This window comes from Paroedura picta, chromosome 16 (genome assembly GCF_049243985.1).
Source record: "Paroedura picta isolate Pp20150507F chromosome 16, Ppicta_v3.0, whole genome shotgun sequence".
NCBI classification, from domain to species: Eukaryota; Metazoa; Chordata; class Lepidosauria; order Squamata; family Gekkonidae; genus Paroedura; species Paroedura picta.
Window position 1 is genome coordinate 9,100,524 of NC_135384.1, and position 20,610 is coordinate 9,121,133.

The 20,610-nt window shown below is 50.6% G+C and overlaps 1 protein-coding gene across 4 annotated transcripts; it reads right to left on the bottom strand.

The window, feature by feature from the left end:
- Positions 1 to 2,341: 2,341 nt before the first annotated feature.
- ATXN2L (ataxin 2 like) lies at positions 2,342 to 17,780 on the bottom strand. 4 transcript variants are annotated; one of them, XM_077313629.1, is made up of 23 exons: positions 16,498 to 17,776; positions 14,532 to 14,568; positions 13,506 to 13,562; positions 12,990 to 13,061; positions 12,686 to 12,836; positions 12,471 to 12,595; positions 12,284 to 12,375; positions 10,394 to 10,594; positions 9,954 to 10,129; positions 9,555 to 9,659; positions 9,252 to 9,449; positions 8,490 to 8,579; positions 8,231 to 8,295; positions 7,866 to 8,140; positions 7,702 to 7,771; positions 7,285 to 7,431; positions 7,051 to 7,120; positions 6,355 to 6,542; positions 6,116 to 6,245; positions 5,898 to 6,019; positions 4,516 to 4,725; positions 2,977 to 3,157; positions 2,342 to 2,801 (listed from the first exon to the last, which is right to left on the bottom strand). In XM_077313629.1, the coding sequence occupies exons 1-23, from the start codon at positions 16,761 to 16,763 to the stop codon at positions 2,752 to 2,754; spliced, it is 3,078 nt and encodes a 1,025-aa protein (XP_077169744.1). In that variant the 5' UTR covers positions 16,764 to 17,776; the 3' UTR covers positions 2,342 to 2,751. The 4 variants fall into 4 exon arrangements, with proteins under 4 accessions (XP_077169744.1, XP_077169747.1, XP_077169746.1 ...); XM_077313632.1 differs by lacking the exon at positions 16,498 to 17,776 and adding an exon at positions 16,300 to 16,352; XM_077313631.1 differs by lacking the exon at positions 16,498 to 17,776 and adding an exon at positions 15,528 to 15,559.
- Positions 17,781 to 20,610: the final 2,830 nt, after the last annotated feature.

A 20,610-nucleotide genomic window follows, 5' to 3' on the forward strand; every position in this document is an offset into this window, starting at 1 on the left:
TTGAATAAATCTTTGTTGGTCTTAAAGTTGCTACTAGTAGGCACAGCCATGGGACAGCACCCTGCCAATCACTTGACTCTTAATCCACATTACAAGAAGCCTCCATTAATAAAATTGTGGATACATGACCAAAGGAGGCTATTTTGAGCAAGCCAGAGTTCTGGAAAGAAGCTTGCTGTATTTTGAGGGCCGTTCACTATACTGTGAAAGACGTTTCTCCAGAGCCAGTGATCTGCATCTCCATGCCAAATGCCCACTACTTCATGTCCCAAGTCAGTTTTGACAAAACCATCTGTTCAGTTTAAGTAAACTCTGCTTCCCTTGTACTTTCCCTTTAGGCCCACTCTATTGGCTTGTTAAGCAGTTGTGTGCACTAAATGTGTGTACAGAGCTGAGGATGAGCAGTAAGGTGGGTCTGACAGACCAGTGGTCCATTTAGTCCCGAATAGTATTTCACACAGTGGCCAACCAGTTGCCCTGAAGTCAGGAATCCTTTCCCTGGCGGATCTTTCCTCTTTTGCCCTCACTTGCAGTGAAATGCCAGAATCTAATTGAATCACTTGCTAAGATAAAGTATTTCCTTTTGTCTGTCTCAGCTTCGCTGGGGTCTTCCAGTTATGTTAGTGGCAAAAACCCTCCCTTTACTTTCTCCATGCATCTTATAAATCTCTTCTTGCTCAGTCCCCCCCCCCCCTTTGCTACAAGCTTTGTGTTCATGAAGGTCCTGTGTTTTCCAACATGACTTGTAGCATTCAACCTTTTAAAAAATGAAAACATTTCATCTTCATTAGTCACCTAGTATAACATCACGACTAGGAGAACAAGCTGTGCTTTATGCCTCTTCACCCAGTTTTCGGTACTCTGCTCTCCTCCCCCCCCTCTCTGTGGTCAACTCGAGCCATATTAAGGACTGCACTTGGAACGCCATCTAAGCGCTGCGCTGTTAATAAACTATATGTCCGAAATAACTGCAGACTTGGAAATGCAGCAGGTACAGAAACCAGGGACCCACTTCGGAAACATTCAAGTGGCTGTTCTACAGAGAGAAACCTCCACCTCACGGCCAGGGCAGCTCAAGAAGGGTTCAAGCTCCTAAACTTAAGTCTGCTCTGAAGATCATCATACCTAGCAACGTCAAGCAGTGGGCTAAGGCACAAAAATGAGCTTTTAACTGCTTCAGAGCTACACTGTTCTTATAAGCCTACTATTCCCGTGTAACTAAGGCTTCTCACACGCTTAACCCCCTTCAAAACTCAATGTAATGCATAGATCCCAATACCAGCAAAATTTAAAGTTGTACTGAACCCACCGTAACTGTTAGGGGAGGTTAATGTGGCAATTGACTTTTTTTCCCAACTCAGTCTAGCCTGCAACCTTGGCTAGACGGCTGTGACAGACTCCCCCCCCCCCCCAGGTCTCCCCTTGAAGTCCATTTGGAGACTCGAGTCAATTCAAAACACCACTTAGGTGGATGCATGTGTATCGCTCCAGTGCTGCAGTTACTCCAATCAGTTCCCATGCTCAGCTCGTTATTCTGTTGCATACAAAGAGCTTCACGGTCCGTCTTGCTATGCTCAGCCAATGACAGCTTTTCCTCAGAGCACCAGGGCCTTCTGCAGTTCCCATGCTACAAATGGGCAAAACAGATAACCCCCTGCAGACAGGCACTGTCTGCTGTGCCCTCCCTCCCCTTTAAGGAATAGCATTCCCAACAAGGGCAAAAAGGTACCCACTGTCCTGGCTTCCCCAAGTAAGAATGGAACTACTGTAGAGGGAGGTTTTGGACAGGTAAACAGGGCTGTACCATAAATAAATGGCCAGAGTTGTACTGGTAAAAGGGGTACAGACTGTGGCCTACCAAGCATGTCCTCGCCCTAGGTGGTTTCATGATTAAGAACTTGTGCTTTGTTTTAGTCCCGTTTTCAGATTTTTGCAGTCAAAACCCCGCTGTATTTATTGCACATTCAGTGTCCGGTCCTGCTGTCTTAGCACTCTTGACTCTCAGCGAGAAAGGCAGACTAGCGCTGAACTATGGTTTCTGCTGAGTTGTCATAGGTGGTCCCAGAACTGGGGACCACAGCTTCATTTCGGTCATCACCCCCAATTACCAACCACAGGGAGGAAAGCAACAAACTGGATCAACAGAGCTACTAGCAAACGGCGACTTGTTTTTGTGAACAGCTCTCGAAACCGGAATAAACCCTTCGTTGGGGACACCCAATGAGACCCCCCCTCCTCGTTCAAACTTGTCCACATGGGATCACAATGAACTGCAGTCACTCTTTAGAAAAAGGTTAGGAATCGGCCCTCCCCTCCGCACACAGTCACCCCAAGCCCAAAATTAGTTAGTTTAAAATTTTATTGGTTTTTTTTTTTTAACTTTTTAAATATTTTTACTTAATAAAAAGTCAAGGTTTGTCCGTCTGGTCATGTCCTTGTCGAGTTAATGTGGGAAAGTGGCGTTTGCTCTAAGAGCCTGAATGGAGTCATAAATAACAGAAAAGAAACCCTGCCCTTCTCCGGGCACGGGGAAGGGGCCCTGCTCCATCCCGCTGGCTGACAGCGCCCCGTATGGGCTTCACTGAACCAACGGAAAGGAAGGTGCTTGGCGAGGGGGGAGGGTCCGGACCGGGCCAGACTGCACCCCTCCAGGGGCCTCTGCCATGGGCATGTGGGCTGGGCCCAGGCGTGGGGCCAGCAACTGAGCCAAGGCTGGCTGGGGATCTCAGGTCACAAGGAGAAGTGTGGACATCAGTTCCCAGGGGGGTGGAATGGAAGCTGCTGGGAAGGATGAGACTGAACTGGAAAAAGAAGAAAGAGTCAGTGAGGCGAATGGCGGTGCAGACGGTCCAGAGTCACCATCCCTATCCAGATCTCACAACCCCAGGGAGCCCCTGCCCGAGGGGGTCTTCCCCTATTCATCGAAAGCAGTGGAGAGCATTATCCAATTGCACCCATTTCTCTCTCTGGACTCACCTTGGTGGTGCCCTATATAAGTGTATGGGGAGGGCGTGGAGGCTGAGAGAGTGGGTACACCGCTCTGGGGCACCCCTCCCTGGGGAGGCCCACCATGGGTCTGTGAGGGGTGCAGCAGCATGACCTGGGGAGCTCCAGGATGAGGGGGCGGGGCAGCTGCAATTCCAGTCTGGACGTGGGCCTGTGGAAAAAGGGGAAGTAGTTCAAGCCCATTGGCAGATCCATATTTCACATCCAGAACACAAGATTGTGGCATTTCAACAACTGCGTAGGAGCCGGTGGACGCCGTGGCAGTCCGAATCCTCAACGTGCTGGGAGATTCCACCTAGTTAGCAGCTGGTTTACGGTCCCTGGTTAATGACGGTTTGGTACATGTCTATCAAACTGGCTAAAATGTGAGATGTTCTCAAACTGGAGAGAGCCTGAGTGAAGACAAAATTAAGCCTAATGTTTAATGAGGCATGAGGTGAATGCAACTGCTACACCTGGTCTATGCAGCAGGCATATAATTGCCATGCAAGGTTATAAGAGTTACCACTGCACTGCCAGACCCACCACATGATCACAAAGCATAGTTTCCAAGGCTGGGCAAGCAACAGCATGGCCCCAGTAAGCACTATTCCTTCACAGCAAGATCTCAGCGATATTGGCTCCCCCATGACAGTAAATGAGGGAAAGCGGTCAACTGACAGCAGAGAAGGACAAAAACAACTTTAAGTGACCCTGCAAAGATAAAAATGGGCCTATACATTTGTGCTATCCTAACTTAAAGGTGAATTTTAATCCACAACTTTGCATGCTTTGTTTTTATTTAGGAACCTGCTTCAATCGCAAACATTTCCTACCTAAATATTTATTTATTATTACTATGCAGGCATTTATTCCACCCTTTCTTGGCTAACTCGGGGCCGATCACGATCTATTTAAAATCCTATAAAACAGGATTCTACACTACAAAATAAAATCTGGTTTAGATTAAAATTTCCAACATAAAACAACTCCCAATATTGCCTTTAAGATTCTTATGATGCGGGGGAGGGGATGTCTTCCCCTAAGGAAGACAGTTTGGCAGGTACATGCAAAGAGGCCAGTGAGATCAGCTGTCAAGTATCATGGGCGACGAAGAACGGCTCTGTTTTGCAAACCCTGCTGAACCACATCTAACATAGGGGGTAGTCAACCTGTGGTCCTCCAGATGCTGGCAGGGGCTCATGGGAATTGTAGTCCATGGACATCTGGAGGACCACATGTTGACTACCCCCAAAGGGCTCTGATCTCATTTGGCAGAGCTTTCTTTCCTCCAGGCTGGGGTTCCAATCAAGCTGCAGAAGACATTTAAGTTGCCAAACTACAAGCCATTTAAGCCACAGAGCCAGTTGGCCAAGAAAGAACCGAGCTGTTTACAATTTTTCAAATTTTGGCAGCAAAGGGATGCCTTGGCATAGGCAGGAGGAAGAGGATAATACTTCATCGATAGCATTTCGTAAACTACAGACGTCGTAGACTTGAACCCCTAAACCCGCTTGGGCACACACTCACCTGGGTTACATGGGCCATGTTGGTATAGCCATGCTGTAGCTGCTGGTGGGCATGGATGGCGTACACAGCCGGCTGGGGGAAGCTGCTTTGCGGAGACTGAGCACTCGGCCCTGGCGTTATGGAGGGGGGCGTAGCAGTCAGGGTGGCCGTGTGGTAAAGGTTCTGCTGCTGCTGGGCGCTGGCCAGGTGGGGCGGCTGCCCAGCCTGGTGCTGTGACAGAAAGCACAAGGGTCACGACTTCATCCCTGCAGCCTTGCGCACGACCGACTCTCAACCACATTCTCCTCCCCTCTGATGCTGCCGCACTAGTAAAGTCCAAGCCCACCATGGTGATAAGGAGTACCCCCTATGTAAAAGCACAGCATCCAGCTCATCTTAATCTTGCCGCCTTCTCCACCAAGCTCTGCTTGTGGAAAGGTGGAAAAGGGTTCTGTGGTTGCGGATCCTTCTCAGCACGGATACACGGCTGGAAAACTAGGCCAGGAAGCTCTGATATCCCCAACTATCAGGAGCAGGTTCCTCAGGGGAGAGCTGTAGTTAATTGCCTGCACTCAAAACAGAAATAAAATAAAACCCTTTCTAGACTTTCTGCTGGTGGGAGAAACCTGGTGCTTGACCCAAATGGAATAGGGTCACAGGCTGAAGTCAGTACGAGTGAAGGCCTGGACTTGGCCATCTATCGGAGGTTCTTCTCCCTGGGCAAATTCATTATGCTGTACGTTAATTTGCCCTCTCACTCCCATCTGTAAATTTAAACCAAGACTCTCAAAAGAACACAAAAGTCTGCACATTGATGTGACATTGGACTACTTTTAATCTAGGGATTGCATTATTTCTTTGATTTTTTTTGAACTTCCCTTCACATACGTCAGCTCTTAAGGGCTGGGGAAGACCGAAAGCAGCTTCACCCCTAGTGTGCTGGATTACCCTTCCGTTATGAAGTAGTAGAAGAAGAGTTGGTTCTTATATGCCACTTTTCTCTACCTGAAGGAGTCTCAAAGTGGCTTACATTTGCCTTCCCATTCCTCTCCCCACAACAGACCCTGTGTGAGGGGAGTGAGGCTGAGAGAGCCCTGATATTCCTGCTCAGTCAGAACAGCTTTATCAGTGCTGTGGCGAGCCCAAGGTCACCCAGCTGGCTGCATGTGGGGGAACAGGAAAGCAAACCCAGCTCATCAGATTAGACGCCCGTGCTCCTAACCCACTACACCGAGCTGGCTTTAGATTTTTGGGCTTTAGGTCTTCCGACAGGAGCTTGTAAGAAGACCCCTGTGCTGATCCCGGAACACAAAACCAAAATGCCAGGTAGCAAGTGCCAGACGAGCATTACATGCCTCCATCCCCCCAACAGCCAGTCATCCCCTCCCTCCCCCATCCAGTACCTGCACAGGGCTGGGGGCAGCATGTTGCGCTTGCTGTTGGTTGCCCGTGGGCGTGGTCGCTGGCTGAGGCTGATGCGGATGCAGCTGCGTGGCATGGTGGGGATACGACTGATGCACTGTGGCTGGGGAGAGAGGCAGCGAGCAGCGGTCAGCCGCGTGGAGGGAGGGAGGGAGGGAAGAGGGTGTGCAGAGCGGGTGCCAAATCCGTGCCAACTCACCGTAGAGCGTCTGGGGCGTGGGCTGCTCTGCCGGAGGGTACTGGGGAGTTGATGACGAGACAATGGCCTGGGGATGGCTGCCGGATGTCATCATACGAGGGTTGCTCTGAAGCATGGGGGCAAAGACGGGCTGGGGAGGGGGGGGGAGAGAACATGATTAGAGTAAGGAGGGGGGGGAGAAATTTCTCCACATCCCGAGCCCCGATTCTCCCCACCCCCCGGCGCACCGTAACCCTCACCTGCGAGGAATAGTGTGCCATGGGCTGCATCATGGTGGGCTGCCCCGTGAACTGCTGGGGATTGTAAGAGATGTATGAGGAATACGGCGTGGCGGCCACCAGAGGGGGGCCAGCAGCTGCTGCAGCCTGCATAATGGGGGGCGCTGAAGTCGGCTGGTGCTGGTCAGAACGCTGCGGGGGCAGGGAGCCTGTGTGGAGATAGATTTATTCATTTATTTATCATATATTTATATGCTGCCCTTCCCCTAAGGCTCAGGGGCAGCTCACACAAGTCAAAAGTGGAATACAAGTATGCAATGTAAAAAAATTGACAACTATTAAATACAGGGTGGGGGGTACACTGGATGTTCTTGCGTAACGTGAGGAGGGTTCCCCTGTTGTTCCTGCCTCTGACCTCAACCAAAGACCTGGCGGAAGAGCTCTGTTTATTAGCAGGGCCTCCGGAACTTGATAGCTCCACCAGAGCCCTCAGCTCTCCCGGGAGCTCGTTCCACCAGGGTGGGACCAGGATTGAAAAGGCCCTGGCCCGGGTCGAGGCCAGGCGTGCATCTTTGGGGCCGGGGGCCTCCAGTAGATTAGCAGCCGCAGAACTAAATGTCCTGCGGGGGGCGTAAGGAGAGAAGCGGTCCCTCAGATTGGCACGGAAGAGTAAAGCATCCCATTCAAGCGCCAACACTTTCAGAAACGTCCACTTACCTTTGGCTCGGTACTTCCCTTGCTGCCCAGGCACAGAGTTAGAAACTGGATAGGGATACATCTGGGGTGCCTGTAGAAGACGAGGCGAGCCAATTTAACTCTACGGCTGTGCCATCTTCCCCACCCCAAGCGGTAATTTCAAAAGACCAAATGTTATACAGCCCAACACACTGTTCAGAGGCAGAACCAGACAGACAAGGGGAGGCTGTCACTGAACCATCCCCTGCTGCTCACCTGCACAGCTGGGCTCATGTGGATCTGTGGGATGTACGAGATGTACTGCGGACTGTACATGCCACTCTGCCCTGGTGTAATCACTGGGATGGAGGGCGTAGAGTGGGTGCGGGGTCCTGGTGAAGTGGGCGTACTGGTTGACTTATTCTAAGTGTTCAAAAGAGGGAGGGGAGAGAGAAAAGAAAACCTATGAATTCAAAACACCAACTATCGAGATAGAATCTTTAAAAAGACCGAATTGTCTTCTGCAAGTAGTCTAGCTCCAGTCCAGCCTGGCAGCCAACTCTTACTTAAGGCATGTCTTCAGATCATCTCAGGATCCAAATCTATGAAGACTTTAGATCTCTCCCCTGTCCTTCCCCGCCACCTTTGCAAGCACAGGCAACTTCCAGGGTTTGTCCCCCCTGACTTACTCACCACAGACAGAAGCGTCTTTGAGGGGTTGAATTCCTTTGCGTTCGGGTTTAGAGTTGACTTTTTCACCTGCCTGGAGGCAGACAGAACAAGAGCAATGAGATGAGGAAACCACCAGGACGGTGCAGCAAGGCTGCATTACGCTGAGGTTCCCACTGGCGACTTACTCCGAGACAGGGCCGTCCTCCTTGTCATCCGTGTCACCTTTGCCTGGAGGGCTAGCCGTCTGGGTCTGACGTTCCATGCCCTCGCAGGGTCCCTTCTCCTCCTTATTGCTGCTCTCAGACAGCTCGAGGCTGGGCTTGGAGGATTCATCGGGCGCTTCGCACGGGCCTCCTGCCCCCACCATGGCTTCCGGGGGCTTGTCCTTCACTTTCGCTTCGAGAGACTCCTTGGGCCGGAAAGGGTCCAGTGAGGCTTCTGAGGAAGAGCTGGGCTGAAGCTGGGGAGGGAAGAAGGGGGTAAACCAACATTATGGTTATGTCCCTGTATCATCGTCCCCACAAAGGACACTTGGGCAGCCTTCCCTCACCTTGAACTGAGCTCCAAACTTGCGCAGCTCCTCCAGTTGATTCCTTTTCTGCTCATTTTGGAGTCCTAGAACAGAGCAAAAGCATCAGGACAATTGAGCAAAACGACCAAGAGTTAAGAACGTTAAATCTTAAAACAACAACAAAAAAGATATGGCATAATGAGCCACGCGGCTCATGCTCCACTTTGGGAACCCCCCCCCCCAAACCATCCTTTCAGAGACTGAGAATTTTCAAAAGGTTAATTAAGGAGTCGCAAACCTTTGCTGGCCTGTTTAACCAGGTCGGAGGGCCCCATCACTTCCAAGGTCCTGCTGGGTTCTTTGGTGGCAGAGCTAGGCACCTCTTTAACTGAAGATGAGGGGGGACAAAGAGCAGTTAGCGCCACACTCCCAAGATGCACCGCAAGGGACAAAGCAGAACCCACTTCAAAGAATCACGGCCTCCATAAGGAGTCTTACATCTAAGCCCACCAACCTTCTTAAATTGAACTTGGAAGGGTAAATGAAGCTGCCCTCTCTTTCTAAAGGTAAAGGCATCCCCTGTGCAAGCACCGGGTCATGTCTGACCCTTGAGGTGACGCCCTCTAGCGTTTTCATGGCAGACTCAATACGGGGTGGTTTGCCAGTGCCTTCCCCAGTCATTACCGTTTACCCCCCAGCAGCAAGCTGGGTACTCATTTTACCGACCTCGGAAGGCTGAGTCAACCTTGAGCCGGCTGCTGGGATCGAACTCCCAGCCTCACGGGCAGAGCTTTCAGACTGCATGTCTGCTGCCTTACCACTTTGCGCCACAGGAGGCTCTTGCCCTCTCTTTCTATCAACCAACTAAACCTAGCGGGAAAGGGGACCAACTTAATTGGGGGGAAAGGTCTGGGAACCAGAAAGTCTGGATATTCTAGGAAAGGTCAAACCACTGAGAGAAGAAGGTGTGCCTGGCTCAGTTCCTGGCAACGCTTCACCTGTGGGGTCTGCCAGACTGCCACTGGGCTAGACTTGTTTTGCCTTCCGGGAGAATACTTACCCTCAACAGCAGCTATAGGGGCAGATGTCAGGACCTTGGGCGAAGGCGGGGTTGGGGAAGCACTAGGCTCCAAGGCAGTTCTCGATTCCGAGGGTGATGTAGGGGCGGCGGGGACAGCCGACCCCACGGGGGGATCCTGGGAGGAGACTGGCACAGCCGAGACCGACTTGGGGGAACGAGGAGGATAGAGACGGCCCACTGTGTGGAAAGATATTGAGAGATGTGAATACCAGGCCCAGGAATGCCAACTTGTCATCCTGGTTGAGGGAAAATGATCATTTGGCCCCACTGTGAGCGTGGTACCTGTCGGAGATGCGGCTGAGACTTCGATGGGGCGGCTGGAAGGGGAAGACATGGTCTTGGCCCCCCGGAGGGGTCGCTGAGACTTCGGAGACATTCTGGATGGACCTATAAGGGCAGCAAATAAGCAGTAAGACAAGCACATCAAAGAGACCTGTGCTACCTGCAACTCTCCCTTGCGGAGAAAAGACAGAGTCCACCATTTACCAGCACAGTGAAAACTGGAAAAGCCATGTTAACAGGAAGAATGCCACCTCAATGGAAGAGATTTCCTCCCCCCCCCCCCCCCGAGATACCTTCTTTTTCTGGGCAGAGGAGGGACACAGGCCTTCTTGTCTCATGAGGATGGGAGCATCTAACCACTCCAGTTCCCCATTTCAAAGACCAAGAGTTCAGCCTCACCTCCGTTGATTCCTCGCTGCTCCGGAATGGAGCCAGGGCTGCTGTCGGGATGATGCCCGCTCCCGCGGGGCGGCAAAGACCCCATCCCTGGCCTCCCGCCGCGCGAGCTGCTGCAGCGCATGCCTCCTCGTGTGCTTTCTCTGACACGCTGGGGGAGCGCGATGTATTTGCCGTCTCTGGAAAGAAACAGAAAACACTGCGATGTCGCACCAGGAACCACAGCAAATTCAAAGGCACAAAAGACGTGGCAGACCCCAGAGGTGCCAGCCAAGCTTCCAGAGAGGCAAACCTCGGCACGGTTTCCCTTTATCCCAAAAGAAGCCACCTCAACCAGCAGCAAGTGACCGCTCCAGCTCCTCTATTCCTGTGAGGGTCTTTTGCTACTGGGACCAAACCCAGCCTTCCATTTTCACCCTCTTAGGCTTTTGTCGCCGTCTCACCTGGATGCCAGACTAGGGCTGTCCCTCCCCGACACTTGTCTTTGCACGGAGCTGTGCTTCTCCTCTTCTGTGCGCCCATCGTCGTTTTCCATGGCGATTCGTTGCCGGTACTGTGGGCTTGACTCAATCTCCCGAGCCAGCTGGGCAGCCCTGGCCTCTCGCTGCCGGAATTCCTCTGAATTATCTTTCTCCAGAGGGACTCTACCGCGCAGAGACAAGACACAAAAGCTGGTGAGGGAATCTTCTACCGGCTGCTCCTCTACAGATAGGACTCACAAATGCCAACCATCTTCCATGCCCAGCTTCAGGAGTTATAGATACCTCCAGCAGATACCTCCAGCAGGAGTTATAGATACCTCCAGCAATTCACGGTCTTGGCTGGCCTACACCAGGCAAGATCTGGCTGACCCTTTTCCACTACCCACACAGTGATCCTGAAGTTACGTTTCAAGCTGCAAAGGAACGTGCAATTTCCGTCAATGGCCACGGTCAATCTAAGCGAGTACCATACGTGAAAAGGTATAGGTTTTGCTAAACAGCTGTTGAATCAGAGGCAGTCTGCTGCGGCCTGCCCACATGCTTGCACTATTAGAGGCCAGGGTTAGAAAGGCTACATGCACTGAGTGTCTATTTAGTCTCTCAAGTGATACACAGCCTATAGAATCATAAGAGTTGTGGAAGGGACCTCCAACCCACTGCACAATGCAACCTACCTCCCGGCAAGCACGGCGTGGGCATCAGGAGAGGAAGTTAAGGACTAGCAGTTCCTTATTAGGGCTTGGGGAGACTGCAACATACTCTGACAAGGCACACTTTTGTGACTACACTGTTGATTGCAACACAGATGAAAAGCTTATAACATAGCTAGCTTGCTATCCATGTAAATCCCTTGCCTCTGATTTTCCTGCACACCTCTCAGTTATGGATATGGAAAAACTGATCTTTCGGGGGGGGGAGCTGGAAATTTTAGCCCACACCCCATGCATATGCTACTAAGTAGGCAAGGATAAATTCAAATGGATAGCCGTGTTGGTCTGGAGTAGCACAACAAAAATTTGAGTCTGATGGCACCTTTGAGACAAAGATTTATTCAAGGCAGGAGCTTTCATGTGCATGCATGCTTCCTCAGACAATGGAACAGGGATCATAAAAGCACAGATATAAGGAGGCTTTAAATTAGGAGCAACAGCAACGCAACATCCTAAATATGCAGCATGATAATTCCTTGCTAGAAAAGTAAGCCCAGTCCTTTGGGTTCAATTGTCATTTGCAAAAACATTGGGGGAATAAAACGGTTAAGGTTAGTGATTAACGGCAGACACTTGACCAGTTGTGAAAAGCAGCAATTATGGCAGACTTGTTGCTAGCCCCATCGACCTCCACCTGTACTCTGATAATCCCTGTTCCATTGCCTGTGGAAGTGTGCACACACATGAAAGCTCGCACCTTGAATAAATCTTTGTTGGCCTTAAAAGGTGCCACTGGACTCAAATTTTGTTAGGCAAGGATAAGTAACTCTTTCACATTTAAGCTAAGATTCTCTTCTACCATCAAAACCCTGGCCATCAAAAACACTCGCACATCATTTTTTTAAAATTGAAAACAAAACACACCTCAGTAAACAGAAATCAGAAAGGTACAGAACCAGTTGGGGGCTTCAATAGGACAAGGCCAGCATACTGAACAAACTTTGTCAATCTGTCTATTAGCTTTCCCTCAGCTTCTCATTTTTACTCACTGCTCGTTACGTGCAGCAACTTAAAGACAAATGCATGTGGTGGGTGGAGAAATGACCCATCTGCTGTTCCACTGCTGTCCCCAGCATGTGGACCATCTCACCCCCCGTCCTGGGGTCCTCCAAGCCCACTCAACCCTGAAACTGTCACTCACGTGTAAGAGGAGAGGCTACTGTCATAGGTGGTCTTCACACCGTAATTTTCCTCGTTGAACTTGAACATCTCATTGGGGTCCCAGCCGTTGGACTGAAACGAGAGACAGCCGCCTTTTCAAGAATTTGAGCCCCAGCGACAGCTCGGCAAAGAACCAGACCCAAGCCAGCCAGAGCGGGACGAATTACCATGTCGGATTCCAAGTCGTAATCGTCGCTGTTCGTGTCGCCCCCTTCCCAGCGTTGTAGGACCTTCTCCTTGTGTTCTCCATTCACCTTGGAATTCATGGCGATGGCAGAATCTGTGAACTTATCTAGGATGCAGAACAAAGGAGACGGGTCTGCATGGGAAGTCCCACCCTTTCCGTTCTAGGCTTCGAGAGAAGTCACATGGATGTATTTACCTTTGGTGGCGTAGTTAAAATCTACGTTGCGGAAGTGCACAAGCATAACGTCGGCAGGCTTGAAGACCATCGTGTCCACAATATCCTCCCGCTTGGGCCCTATTGGCTGATCAGGCACCTTCTTGTGCACGGCATCCACAGCCAGATCAAACTGCAGAAATAATCCATACATCACATGCACATTGCCCACCCTGGAACTGTGAGCACAGGTGTTAAGAGCACACCGTTTCGCCGGCCCACATTCTCTAGCAGTTTGCCAAGTAACCCTTGGCTTCTCAACACCACGAGCAAAACAAGCACTCACCTTGGAGCTCAATGTTTTAAAAATGCCTTCATAAGTACTTCCGTTTTTCACCTTCACGTCGCATGTAGAACCCTGGGAAAGAAGCAAGAGAACAGAAGGAACATCAAGGGAGGGAAGTTTTTAAAGCTGGAGTTCATCACACCTATCTCTTCCCCCCGGATACCCTCGCCTACTGCAGGAAAAGAACCAGCACAGGAGATTAGAACTACGTTCTCGATTTAGCTGGAATACCATTTTGGGCAACTGATCAACATTGTTGTTTGGCTTGCAGGCAATAGCTGCACACATATCCAGAGAATATATCTAGAATATTGCTGGGGACACCCTTAAAGCTACACAAAACCAAAACAAAAAGGAAAAAGAATGCTCAAGCTAGGCTTATGTGAGTAACAAGGTTGAAGAGGTTATACCACAAGGCTTCCCACATCAACAGAAACATCATCTTTTAATGCACATTCACCTACCTATTCATCTGCCCCAAATTTTCCACCCGCCTAACTTATGTCAGAGACTCACCACAACAGCTGTCAGGAAGTGCAGCATTCGGGAATTGTTGTAGACACCCTCAAAGGCCTAAAGGTAAATAAGGGGAGGGACAAGTCTCATCAGAAAACTTGCAAACTTATATTGCTCTTTACAACTGATCTAGTGCTTCCAGCTGTTGACCATTTAGCTGCAGGAGTCCAGCACAATCAAAACAGCAATAAGAGCCGCCCTTTAACAAACTGTCTCTCACAAAGCAGCAAATTAAAAGGATTTTCCTTCTCTTTGGTTAATGCAAACAGCTTCCTCGAGCAGTCAGATGCCCTAGCCAGGGCTCTGAGGAATACGATAGCCACCAGTCCCCTGGGCAGACAGCCAGAAGTAGGGTCAAAATTCCAATATTTTCTCACCAAGTAGGTCGTAAGCAAATGCTGCCTTGGAACACATGTTCAATCCTGTTTGAATGTACCTCATATGGCTAATGGTTTATTTTCTAGTTTTACTGTCTGAACCCAGCACTAATGCCTACTGTCTAACTAGAATATTTAGCAAAACGGAAAAGGCAATCAAGGTCTTTCATCAAGAAGACATTTTGCATCATTTAATATCCCGCAGTATAGAAGACTTAATGTGCAAGAATGGCCTTGTGGCTCTAGGGCAGCCGTTCCCAACCTTTTGACCATAGAAGTACTACTGAAATATTTTTCAGACTTCGAGGTACATTTCCCCGCTATACCTCCCAGAATGAGAGGAGCCTTGTTGGCCCAAGGTTTAAATAGCCAGGGCCCCTCTCCTCCCTACCCCCTCTAGGCCCATCATTGTTTACTTTGGGAGGGAGGCAAGGCCAACCTACCGAAATAAGGATATACTTAAAAAAAATGTTTTAAAAACATTTTCGTTCCTCTTCACTTGGAGCCAGAAATGGCAATCACAGGGTGAGAGGGTTCCACACCACGATATCATTGAGGGGCCTTTGCAGTATCATATTAAACCTCAGTACTGTGGTTGGGAAACCCTGGTCTAGGGAATCTGGATTCTGTTGGACAATCAGATACTTACAGGAGACTGTGGAGGTCCTTTGCCTGTGCTCTGACCCCTGAAAAGAATTAGAGAAGTTGATATACCCTCCACACAAACATTATAGTAATAGGCTATCTTTGAACAATATCACCATTCATTATGTAAACTGCACTTGTCCTGAAGGATTCAAACTACAAATTTTTTTAAAACAAGCATTTTAAAGTGGAGAAAGCAAGGGATGGGTCTCCTAAATCCGCTATTGATCTAGTAATAGCAAGTCTTTCTTCATAGCACAGGTCAGTACAGCCTCTTGAGGTAAGCAGGCACAAAGGGTACTGCAAGAAACATCCCTCTTAACAGAGATGGACTGTAAAAGCAGCAAAATGTGTTGGTAGTTGTATGGAAAGGGTTTCTTATGGATCTTACCCACACTTAACTGTTCTGTAATCAATATTTCAATTAGGTTTACAACCGTTATTAGGTAGTTTTGTGGGAAGTCATGTCAAGCCAGGCGGCAAGTTATGTTACAGAGAGATGTCATTCTAACGGAGATAAAGAAACAAGTCAACCCAAAAGCAAAGAACCTATGCTAAATCATACCCTGGCATTTGCACTCCTGATACATCCACTCTTTTATTAAAGCTTATAGTATATATATATAGTTACAAAGCCTTTCAGAGCGTCTGATATTCTGCCATGCAACTTTCAAGGCTTGAGAATTCCCATGCCTTTTGTTGTTGTGATTCTAAAAACTGAAAGGACCATGTGTTTTGGAAGGAGTTTTCCAGCCACACAAAGTCCCTCCTAGTCTAGTTTGCACTACTCAGTTCATTACAACTGGAAATACAGCTACTTCCTTCGATGTCATACAAGCTGAACATAGGTAAGGTAATCACCTGTCAGGTATAAACTGTAAAACACCGTAAAGGTGTTTTCAGCTCAATTCTCTAGTATGTAAAAAAATGCCTGAGTTGGTGAGGACATAACTAACTTGCAGTGCCCTCGTCTATATGCGTCCAAGATAAAAGTATGTACCTTAACAAAGCAACCATTCCATCTGTAACACTCTTAAATTGTAACACATGAAGTAATTTACACATGGATTTATTAATTTACAGTCCACCTTTCTCCCCAATGGGGATGCCAATTTATTTACATCATTCTCTTTTCCTTCGTTTTAGTTTCACAACAACTCTGTGAGGTTAGGTTAGGCCAAGAATGTGTGACAGCTCTGAGGTCACAAAGAAAAGTTCCACAGCAGACTACAGATGGGAACTGGGGCACCCAGCCTGACGCTAAGCCGTACAACTACACTAGCTTTTAACACCCAAGCACAATTCTACGCACACTTGCTCAGAAGGAAGTCACAACTAAACTCTGGGAAAGGACACCAGAGGGTTGCAAGCCTTAGGCAGTTTAGAGATTAACGGATTTGCAGCAGCAAGTGCTTTTCACCTGGTGAAGTAGACTCTGGCCTACAAAAGACTCCTGCTTAACTTTTTTTTGCAAGGGACAGTCTTAGTTATACTGGGAGCTGAGTTACTGGAAGGCAAGTTACTGCACTGGGCCAAACCCAAAAGATACTGAAAGAGGCCCTGCTGTTCTTTTCCTACCCACGCTTTGCCTCTAAGCATGAGCTGCTGACTCCCACCCCATGAAATCTGGGGAAGCGTGCGTGCACACGAACGCCTATCCCTCGCTTCAAATTTGGGGGCCTGCTGCCAAGCCGCTTCCCCCACCCCTAAGGCCTCCTGGGCCGTCCTTAGCCGCCCCCCCCCCCCCGCGGAACTTTCCCAGGGAGCCTCACTCTCCGGCAGCCGCTTCCGCCGCGCTGGAGCCTCCCATGCCGGCCTGGGAATCCCATCAGCCGACCAACTCTTTCCTCCCGGCGGGGAGCGCGCGGGCACGTGCGCGCGCAGCAGCAGCATCTCTCCCTCCCTCTTCCCCCCCCCCCCCGCACCGGCGCGGCCTGGGCTCCAGGGCCCGGATGTGGGGAGCCGTTTACCTGGTGCCGCTTCCTCCAGGGGGGCCTCCCGCTCCGCTGCCGGGGGCGGCCACGGTCGCGGCTCTGCCCACTCCTCCTGCTGCTGCTGCTCCTCCCGCGGCGCCGGGGCTGAGGCTGCCGTTGGGGCTGGCGGGGGCCGGGTTGGGCTTCCGCGAAGCAGCCGCGGCCACGGCCGGGGGAGGCGGCGTGGGCGCGGCGGGCGGCGTGGGGCCCGAGGCGGGCGAGCCGGGCTGAGGCGAGGGCGGCGGCAGCGGCTGTTTCAACATGGCGGTGGAAGCGAGGACGACAGGGCCGGGCGCCGCAGTCTCAGCCCGCCGCTCCCGCCTCCTGGGACGCGCGCGAGGGCCGTTGGGCGACGGCGCGGAGGGGAGCCTGGGCGCGGGAAAGGCGCGCCGGGAGAGACGGAGGCAAGTCACGAACCGGCGGCCCACCGGCTGCCACCGCCGCCCGGCAAGAACGACGACGCGAAGCCGCCGCCGCCGCCGCGCGCACCTCCTGGCCCGGAAGGGGAAACGCGCGGGCGAAAGGCAGGCCCGAAGAGAGACGGCGTAAATCCGAAAGGGCTGGCAGGCAGTCTACGCGGAGACTCCTTCCCTCCCTCCTTCCTTCTCCTCGCGGAGGGCGCGAGGAACAAAACGCGGCGCGCAGGCCCGGCGCGGGGAGAGAGAGAGACAGACACACACACACACACACACAGGGATGAGTCCCGCGAGGCGCGCTCTTATTGGACGCCGAGCCCTGGTTCTGGAGCGCGCGCGCGCTCACCCCCGTGGTGGTTGGGCAGAAAAGGTGGTGGTGGCGGAGAAGGGAGGGGGAAGGGCGCGAGGCGAAGTCGTGGGGAGCCTCGAGGGCGCGAGCCAATCAAGAGGGAGCGGGGGAGGGGGAAGGCGGCCGCGAGGCCCGTCCCTCAAATGAGCGCGCGAGAAAGGCAGAAAGGGGGGGGGGAGAGAGAAGAAAAGAGGAGGGGGGAGAAAGTGGTGATGTTGGCGCTGAGGGGCCTCGGCCGCCAACCGGCTCAACCCGCCCCCCCTTCCTCCTTTCCTTACACTTTGGCCCGGCGGGCTTCCGTAGCTTAGCGGGAGCGTGCGTGTTTGCTGAGAGGGAGGGAGGTCTGTGTGGGGGGGAGTGGGAGGCCCGCGCGGACGAAGAATCAGCCCGGTTGCTGCACAATGAGTCCCTGCTGGAGGGCAGGGCTTCGTTCAGCGGCCGGCGCGCGCGCACGCTCTCCTTGCCGCGCACGGCCGCGGCCGGCGCGCGCACGCTTCCCGCGTGACCTCAGCCGGGGGGGGGTGCCCCTCTCGACCAATCGGGGAAAGGGAGACTGCGGGATCGGAGTCGCCGGCCAGGTTTTGCGTCTCCGGTAATGGGCTCGAGGCTTCAGTGCACATGCGTAAAGAGAGACAAAGACTCGGCCTTCCTCCTGGTTTCCTCCCGTGCCGCATGCGCGTGCGCAGAAGGGCGCGGGAGGAGGAGACGAACCGCGCATGTGCGTTACTTTTGTGAAGCTGTCTCTTAAGAATGACCAAGAATGACCGGGTGTCTTAAACTGCGCATGGGCAAGGGGTGGATGGGGCTTTTTTTCTTTCTTTTTTTTTTTGCTGAGGCGAAGAGGTCCCGGATGTTAACCTGAAGATGGCTGACCCGAAATGACCCCGATTCCTCAATGTCACATGGGTTACAGTTATAGAGAACTGAAAGTGATATAAGGGAAGTTTTAATTTCTTCAAGGCGATTTGCTCCTATTCCTTTCTTATTCTTTAGTAAACTGATTTAGGACATTTTTTATTTTGAAAAAGGACACAATCCTGCCATATCTGTTTCTGGAGACTAAAATAGGATATAGCTGTGTCATGAATAGTGACCTCCAGATTTCTGGGGGAAAGCCCCAAGATGCTGATGTGCTGGCACAATGGACTGGCAGGATCCTGGGGAGTCTGATCCTGTACATACTTGAACGTGAGTTCTGTGTCACTAGTTAATCCGTCAGAAAGCTGATGATTGCTGCTCCCCTAATGCCTAAGGTTAGAATAGTGGAACTGCCTTTGAAGACTACCCTTGGTACACATTGCTGTGGCCAGACAGTTGGCTGGAATGACTTGTAGGGGCTGTACTGTTGATTCTCAATTTGCTTCCAGAGGGCGCTGGCATTCACCTTTAAATCCCTACACAGCTTGGCATGCCTTTAGGGAGCATCTTCCCTCTTATGAACCTCTGCCACTTCATTCTGCTCATTATTGGAAGCTGTGCTTTTGTTCTCTGAGGCTAGACTGGTGGGAATCCAAAATCCTTCTTGCTTGTTTAACTCCCTCTTTGTAACACCCTCTGCTGGGTGTTTTGCTGGGTTATTTGCCTGTGTCCCTCTATCCTTGCCTTTCACCAGTTTGTTTGGTGGACGTGTGCACACATATACACACTATTATTGTTGATTTTAAGCTATACTAATTGCTGTTTTTCCTCCATGCTTTTAAAATAAAGAAAATTAATTTTTACATGCTACCCTTCCATGTCAGACTCAGGTTGGCTTCACAATAGTTTAAAATAACTGTCAATAGAATAAAGAATGAAATAAACAGATTGAATATTAAATCAATTTTAAAGTGGCTTCCTATTCAATACATACTTTTAGAGGGGGGCAAGGCACCCAGATGTTGTAGATTAGTGGGTTAGATGTGGTAGATGGGTTCTCAGGTAGGGAGGGGCCAGTATTTTAGATGTTATTTCCCTGGCCTGGCACAACAGTTCAGTCTTACAGGCTCTGCAGAACTGTTCCCAAAGGGCCCTGTCCTCTATAGGGAGAGCCCATGATCAATAGAACAGCAGTGCTGACCTGTCTAGATCGAGCTGCCTACAGAGCTCATCTGCAAGGGTGACCTGAGTCATCGCCAAGTCGGAAGCCTGACTGGAAAGGATTATGAGTCGATGCTTTGTCCAGGAAACTCTGTAGCTTTCCTGCAGTCACCTGCTCAGTCACCTTGCCCATAAATGGCAGATATGAAACTGGGTGGCAGTTGACCAGGTTGGATGGGTCCAGGTCCATTTTTTTCAAAAGTGGCCTAGCCACAGCCTCCTTTAGCCTCTCCCCAAAGGTCCCTGAAGCTACAGACAGGTAAGTAATCAATTGGAGGGGAGTTCAGATCTCCCCACTGCCATGAGGAACTCTGGTCAAGCGGTCATGTGGTTGGCCGAACAGCTGCCAGAGGCCAGTCTACCTCAGCCAAGGACAATGGACTGAAGCAGTCCAAAATAGGGCCTCCAGCTCCCTAACCATCAAAACAAGCAGTTGTCCTGGAGGAGTGACAATATTTCCTCTGCAAAGCTCACAAAAGCCTCACGGCTACTATCTAATTGTGCTGAGTGTGAGCTTGTGGAGGCTGCAAAATATTCCCCTTTCTGTGGTCTTTACTGCCATCTCATAAGCATTCCTAAGCAAACTCAATTCCATTAGTATCAAGTCTTCTTTCTGTTTGCACAGCTCCAATATATACCATGGAGCTGGCTTGGGGTGGGCTATAAACAGAATGGAAATGGAGAAATAAATTGACCAAGGTGTGGGGACTGGAGGATAAATTAGACAAGTTTTCCTCATCAAGGAGACTGTCAGTTAAGATGGGAGTGGGCACAATAGATATCTGGCTTGCCTGTTTGCTGGCTTCTCTCTTTCATGGCCTCATCAATGACCGATGAAGCTGGTGAAAGGGCTCTCAGAAGTTCAGTCCTAGACCAGCTACTTCCTGCCTTCATTCCAATGGCCTTGTCAATAGCAGTTGGAAGCTTACATTCCATTAGATTCCAGTAGACCCGTTAGCAGTGAGGATCTCTGAGTTTAAGGTGTGGTCTGCCTCAGTATATGAATTGATTCAGGGCAACTATTGCAGGAGGCTTTGGCCTCTGAGCTCTGCCTGTGGGCCTTTCAGGGGCCTTTGGTCTGGCACAGTGAGAAATGGGATGCTATAGATCAGGCTTTTGTGAAACCTCAGAGTTTCCTGATGGCCCTGGAAGAGTTTCCTGGATGGGTGGGAGCTAATTATTTATTTGTTTAAAAAATGTGTTTTTTAAAACATTTATCAGGTGATATGAAAATATATAGTCATGTCAACCCTCCCACTCCTCCCA